This window comes from Adiantum capillus-veneris, chromosome 12 (genome assembly GCF_014529385.1).
Source record: "Adiantum capillus-veneris isolate H3 chromosome 12, ASM1452938v2, whole genome shotgun sequence".
Taxonomy (NCBI): Eukaryota; Viridiplantae; Streptophyta; class Polypodiopsida; order Polypodiales; family Pteridaceae; genus Adiantum; species Adiantum capillus-veneris.
The window spans coordinates 109,893,907-109,901,129 of record NC_140942.1 but is presented as its reverse complement, the minus strand read 5'-3'; the positions used below and the strand labels follow the sequence as shown (position 1 = coordinate 109,901,129).

Genomic DNA, 7,223 nt, shown 5'->3' with positions numbered 1-7,223 from the left:
CATTTGCGTGCAGTGCAGAGTAATTTATTGTGCAGGGTTCTTTTTATATGGTTCTTTTCACGACCTTTTTTTTTTCAATTTAAAGCAACTGCTACGCGGCGGCTTGTGCGTCCGGATAGTGCAAAAAGAGCCCCAAGTACATAAAAGCTTAAAAAGACAGAAAATAGGGTGGTGAAAGGCTCCTGCTATCCTTTTGAGGTAGTGCAAGCTGAACATAGCAACATCCTTGTCTCTAGTCCTTCAGAATAGGCAAAAAAGGGAGAGCATTGCGTGTCTTTATACTCATTGCATACAGTTGTTTTTGGCTATGAAAATATAGCTGTTACAAAGGAAATATATATATTTAGCCAAGGCAAACCTACAAGCACCCATATTGAGGACTACTGCCTCCTGCCTCCACAGTTGCCACCGTCCAGTCATACGGAGGGTATGGTACCAGCATTTGTAAACCTTCCATGACTGCCACCACCTCTCCTAGAAAAGAGACTCTTACTCAGCCTTCATTGGAAGACCTTGTAGTGGAGAGTCTAAAGCTGATTGTTACATGTTAGCATTTGTTACAGGTACAAGAGTATAATTTCAGTAAGCTTCTATATGTACAACGTCTGCATGGGTGAAATTCTGGCCTATATGATGTGTTTGTAGTTCAAGCTCATGCAAGAGCAGACTGGAACCGGATTGTGCGGTGCCAACATGCAAAACAGCGAGCTCACTTTCCACTTCCTGCCCAACTCCATCAGAGATTTTGTCGGACGTATCCAAAGAGGAACTCAGCTGTTGCATACAAGCTTTATGCCGAAAACATTGTACCAAGTGATCATTGGTCATGCCCGCAGCTTGCATGAACGAGTAGACTATGGTTGGGCCCACAAACCGAAACCCGCGCCGTACGAGATCTTTGCTGATAAACTCGGATTTTGACGTTTTTGCAGGCAATTGCTTGGGATATCGAAAATCATTGATCATTGGTTTGTAGTTTAAAAAGCTCCAGAAGTAAGTATCCAAAGAGCCAAACTCTTCGACTACCTGAAATCAGCAAAGTATAATAAGATACAGCTACCTTTCATCTTATTCGAAACAATAGGTCACTGAAGTGCTTTCAAATATCACCCACAAACAAGGCTTTGATTGAAGAAAAATTGTAAATCCAAAGACAGAAAATTGAATGACTTGCTTTAGTTAAACTGCATGAGGCAAGGCAAGCTTAAAGCCAACAGAAGCTACTTCTTGTGTTCTCTGGATGGTAGAAAAAGAGTTTTTTTGAACAGAAGACTTGCTACGGGCTCTCTTCTCTGAATGCCCTTGTACGACAACCCTTTGAAATTGAAGAGAGAAGAAAAAGAACTAGCCCGGAAAGACCTCAAAAATCTATCTGACGAGTCTTGCACTCAAGACCTGCTATTCAAGAGGGATTTGGGTTTCCAAATTTCTTAAGTGTCACCAAAACCAGGATTCAAAAACCCCAGCCATGATCACCTTCAAACTACCAAACAAAAGGAACACAAAAGCTTTACATACCTCCAACACTCTTTGGGCATTCTCTACCACTCCACGAATTTTGGCATCTTGCAGCTGAAGGGTCTTATCAGCCTCCAGCGACCGAATGTGCTTTTCTTTGAACGAGGCCACTACAGCTGGATCAAAGCCACAGAACACATTCCTGGAGAAAAAAAAGTTCACGTTAACCCGTGCTAAGATGGCAACAGCCATGTGCGTAAAGCTCAGGCGGTTTAAATGTAACATTTTAATCTGTCTGTCTTTTTGAGAAACCATACCTATATAACTCCCTTTTGTGAAGGATCATAGTCCAGCTCAGCTCTACCTGAGCTCCAGCAAGAACCAACAGTTCAAACAAGCTCCTGATCAGGATCAAACATAACACCTGTCAATTTAAAAAAATTCCACAAGCACTCCACCAACCAGAACTGAATGCATCCAATGCTCACCTATCATCGTGAACACCAACACCCCATTCTTCATCATGGTAAGCAACATATAATGGATCTGCAAAGCAAGACAAAAACAAAAGCTCTTCAGCCAAAGTTTCAGGTTTTACTGGCGTGAAAAGTCGTTTGTGTGGCTTGCAATTTCTAAAACATCCGCAGGAAGTATTAACTCACACATACATTGGCTTAATGATGATCTCTTATTGAGGGAAAAAATGATATTGGACTGACTTTATAACTTGCACATTGTGTCATATGTACTGAACCAAAGACAAAACTAGATTGTCTATGCTCTGTAATGCAGTGCATCATTGAAACAATAAAAGCACTCCTTTTGTATGATGCGGGATGTTGGTACAATGAGACATGATAAAATGCAAGGAAGGCAGAGCTTACCACTTTGAGCAGTGATGAACTTGCACCTCTGAGGTTCAGCATTGGCAGATATGAGAGTAGGGACATCTGGAGCAACCCTACCAGCCTTTGCTGGCTTGCGCCCATATTCTGAAACCCTGAGTTTCCTTTGCACACTCAAATCCGAAGCAGCTGCTTTCTTGGCGGCCACAAGCTGAGCAAGAGAAGCATCATCAAGACTATGAAAACCAATGGGTATGGAACTTGGGCTGCTACTGCTATTCCCCTTTCCATAGCGTCTGTGGAAATTATCTGAGGTGGATCTGGAAAGGCTGCTGTGACGGTTCGATTTCTTTTGTGGTGCAGCAGATTCTGCGGACGAGATAGTTTTGGAATGCAAGGCCACACATGGAGAATTGACTTCAGCCAAAATGCCATCGTCAGAGTTACGCAGATCATCAGTGAAATTCAGGGCATCATTTGATGATGCAGGTGTGGGCTCGCTACCATCTGATTCAGAGAGAGTGGTGCACATGACTTGCTTGCTACCATCTGGCACATGATTGCAAGAGCCCACTGGTGCTTGATCAATGACAGTGGAATTGTCTAAAGATGCCGCAATAGTGGGAGAGGAAGCAGGGGAACCCTGGCTTTGTAATTGAGGAGGGTGAGGAGACGTTCGGCGATGGCGAAGGTGCAAAGAAGGCGAATCGGGAGGCGAATTTGGTTTATTTCTGGCCGGTGGGGTAGAGGGCTTCGTCGAGATCACCTTCAGTGATGAAACCGGCTTTACAACAGAAGGGCTTTTGAGAATTGAAGCTCTTGGAGTGGTGGGCAGGGAATTGGGGGGCGAGATCTTGACAGAGAGAGCAGAGGAGGGCTTGAGGGGAGGAGATGCAGGGGGCTTCTTGTTAGTGGGTTTTCTTGAGTTAACTCCCCTGCTATCTTGGCGAGCTACGTTTCCAGCTGGCCTTAGCACAGGTCGGCTTTTAGCTTCTGTAGACATGTCTTCTTGTTGGTGTAGGCTTCTCACTTCTTGGCTTTTGGCAGGAAGGAGTCGCCCCTTCGAAGCAAGCTCTTGTTATTACTGCAGAGTAGGCGCAACTGCACCTGTGTTGTCTTTTATAAGAGAGGGCGCCTCTCTCTCTCTCTCTCTCTCTCTCTCTCTCTCAAAATGGTGAACCGTGAATGATGCAGTAAGAGAGAACCCACCCAGTGACCCAAGTAACCTCTCTCTCTGACTCGCCCCCAAAATGGTGAATGATGCAGTAAGCAAGAACCCACCCAAGCAACCCCTCTCTCTCTCTCTCTCTCTCTCTCTCTCTCTCTCTCTGCGCGCCAACACGGCCCTTTTACAAGGAGTACAGGAAACCAACAATATGACAAGAGCCCACAAACAACCCGCTCTCACACACAGGCGGATCTCGCTCGCTCTCTCTCTCTCTCTCACACACACACACACACAGGCGGATGGATCAAGCCTCAAGGGCCTTTACCTCACAGGAGCGCAAGCAATCGGAGAGCAGGCTCCCACCACGAGGGTCACACTCCAAGAGCTAGCAGTGGCACAGTGCACAAGTGTTCCCCTTGCGTGTAGAAAGGTCCATGGTTGGACCCAACTTGCATAGCACAGCTTGACTCTGGTTGTCTTAACCACCATAAGAACACTCTTATTTAAGGGGGGGCATGCGTCAACATTGAACAACTCTTAGAATAGGACACTCATACAAGCTGCCATATATGCCTCCAGACAACAAGCTATGGTATCATTGCATTGGTAGCCAGGTGGAGAGACTAGTCACATTCCTCTTACACCATTTGGGGACCATTCACCCCACCTTCCCCCTCACCTCTAGTCACATTCCTCTTTCACCATTGGGGACCATCCCCCCTTGTATGTACACTTTCCGCCAATTGCAATGAAAACCCTCAATTTGTGTTTTGCTCGTGGTAAACTTGCTATCTATTTTCTATACTACAGATAAAGGGGGAGGGAATTCCCCCCCCCCCCCCCCCCCCCCCCCCCCACGGGTCAAAGCCTGCTTAATCCGGTGCTCTCGCGACAGTGGCGTCTGAGCCAAACTGAGACAGCGGGACAGCAGAGCGCAAGGCTCTGCGCGCAGGCGGAGAGAGAGAGAGAGAGAGAGAGGGAGGGAGAGCTTGTAACATTTAATGGCCTATTAACTTGTGTATAGCGGAAATGAGCATGAACATAGTGGGCATTTCATTAGAATAGATTCCTAATGAGAATTACAAGAGTGCTTGGGTGGAGAGAGCAACAAAAAGCATAACACCTAGTTAGATAGCATCGACAATACTTTCAAAAGAGAGAGAAATTAAGCTAATGACAACAGTTGAGGACCGGATTTGCATGGAGCCGGTCCCCCCTCCAAAAGGCTTTGTATTATGGTTTCTCCCATCAAGAGAGACATTGTACAATACAATTCTTTGTGTTCCTTCAAGACTAGCTAGTGCAATGAAGATGAAAGCTTCATGCACTAAGCAAAACACTTAGCAGACACAACTTGAATTATCCCCGTTCTCAGACCCAAGACCTCACACACCTTCGAAGATGGTGAGAGCTAGCAGGGTATGAGAGTAGATTGAGAGGAAGAAGGAGTATCTTACGAGAAAGATGTACATCTCCTCACATAATCACTCATATTAGCATAGCTTAGCTTAGTAATTAGCTTGGTAGAGGAGATGAGCATGCATTGAAGCTTGGCTCTTGGTTGGATTTGCATCCACATGCCAAGAGTGTGTTGATGTAGGCTTCTATCTCACAAGCTTGGAGTAGTTGATGAGCTCTCCATTAAAGCTCGGGAAGAGATAGTCTTCTCTTTCTTCACACATGAGATTGTGCGAGTGTGTGTGTGATAATGCCTTGCAAAAATCAGCCCCCTCTCTCTCTTGGGCGAGCCCTCTTGCTATTTGCTCTTGCTGAGCCCTCATTGGCTCTCCCCAAGTCAAGCCAATGACTATTAAGCAGCATAAGTGATAGCCTTCTGACATGTGTCTCCCTTTCCCCTTTTGTGAGAGCTTTAGGTAATTAAATAATAAAACTAAACTCTCATTGGACCCCTTTGCCTCCTGGCCAATAGGAATCAGGCAAGCCATTGGGCTCCTGAATGCTCATTGGACCCCTTGTGAGACTGCCCAATAGTCTTCTAGGAGACTTAATTCTCATTGGTTTCTTTTATTAAATGTTTTTAAATTAATTAAACTAGATTTATTCTAGCTTAATTCTCATGGGTCCACTTCAAGGGTCATCCAATAGAAACTGGGCACACCTTGTGGGCATCTGGCCTAGGGAGCTGACATGTGTCCCTCATTCCCTTTGTGTAAAGGGAGTGTGTGTGTGTGTGTGTGTGTAGCTTTCTCTCTCATCCCCTAGAAGAAGGGCTCGCCCCCTTCCATGTAGGGATATGTGTTGACTTTGGAGAGCACACAAAGCATCCAATTCCCCCTAAGCTTTAACCCTTTGGACATAACCTTTGAATCTTGGAACCTTAGAATTTTGGAAGTCTTAATGGGCTGAACCTTAGGGTCTTTTTAGCCCATTGTTGCACATGGCTCTTTTGCAGATGGCCCCCCCTTTGGATCCCTATTTTCCCACCTTTGGATCCCTACTGTGGTCGGTCTGCTAGCTTAACCAATATTCTAGCCTTTTCTCCCCTGGCACTTCCCCCCATTAAATGATCAGTTTAATATGAGAAAATCATTTAGGAGAATTAGATATTGATTATTATGACAGAGCTCTACAACCACGTGGCTGAACAAATGCAGCCTCTTTCTCACCACCTCTCACTACTTTTAACCCCTACTCATATCCTACATAGTTTTAGCTAGCTGCTTAGTTCACATCTAGAAGTTAAGATTTTAGTTTTTCACTTAACTTTTTTTTTTCATAGCAAAACTCACAATTGTGAGTGAATTAAATTTATCATCCCAAATAATTACAAGGTCTTGTCATGCTTATGTTGAGTCATGACGTTATCCAGGGACCATAATTACATCGGCTACTAGCAGGGTAGCCATCCCAACTAACTCGCCCCCTTATCCTTGATACATAGGGTCCATTGTCATGTTCTTTTGAGATCTTTTACTTACCGATAGCCAAGATTTTCCCCCGTCCTAGGCATGCCATCTGGTGACAACAAGGCACAACTAGTCCTAGACCAGTCCTCCGAGTGTTGCTTGCGTCCGAGCGTCCATATTAGCACTTTGCTTTCTTGTATAATTGTTGCGAAGCTTGCCACCTCAAGACCTCCTTCAAACACACATAGGTTCCTTGTCTGCCATACATTAAGTAAGAAGAAGTACTGGACGATTTGAGTGCTTTTGAGGATTGTAGGACCACCTGAATTCTTCCCTCCTAGGAATAGATCAGTCTTGTAAAAACCAATTTTCCATGTTCTTTGGACCCACTTGCATATTTTCCATGCGAGGCCTTTGATAGTTGGGCAATCTATTTAACTTAACTTCATTTTATTTTTGTACCCAAACATTGTATTAGATCCACCAAGATTGTATCATTTTGGTCTCATAGGTCACTTAACTTAATATAAATGAAGTTTTTCACTTAACTTCATTTTATTTTCGTACCCAAACATTGTATTAGATTCACCAAGATTGTATCAGTTTGGTCTCATAGGTCATTTTGGCCTTTTGAAGACGTTTAATATAACATTTCATTTCATTCTCTCTCTCTCTCTCTCTCTCTCTCTCTCTCTCACACACACACACACACACACACACACACACACACACACACACACACACACATTTGAGAAGTTTGATCTTTCGCCCTCGCTTATGCAAAATTTACCCGTTGAAGTTCAAGAACCTGTGGTTGTGCGCAATGCTCAATCGCTCACTACAATACTACAATGAGCCATGAGGTAGGTTGCAGTGGGTTGTTGG

The 7,223-nt window shown here is 44.5% G+C and overlaps 1 protein-coding gene across 2 annotated transcripts; it reads right to left on the bottom strand.

Annotated features, from left to right (window-relative positions):
- Positions 1-246: 246 nt before the first annotated feature.
- Positions 247-3,930, bottom strand: LOC147446312 (uncharacterized). 2 transcript variants are annotated; one of them, XM_086525568.1, is made up of 6 exons: positions 3,797-3,930; positions 2,343-3,410; positions 1,947-2,004; positions 1,776-1,859; positions 1,519-1,660; positions 247-1,026 (listed from the first exon to the last, which is right to left on the bottom strand). In XM_086525568.1, the coding sequence occupies exons 2-6, from the start codon at positions 3,304-3,306 to the stop codon at positions 580-582; spliced, it is 1,695 nt and encodes a 564-aa protein (XP_086381694.1). In that variant the 5' UTR covers positions 3,307-3,410; positions 3,797-3,930; the 3' UTR covers positions 247-579. The 2 variants fall into 2 exon arrangements, with proteins under 2 accessions (XP_086381694.1, XP_086381693.1); XM_086525567.1 differs by lacking the exon at positions 3,797-3,930 and having other exon boundaries at positions 2,343-3,724.
- Positions 3,931-7,223: the final 3,293 nt, after the last annotated feature.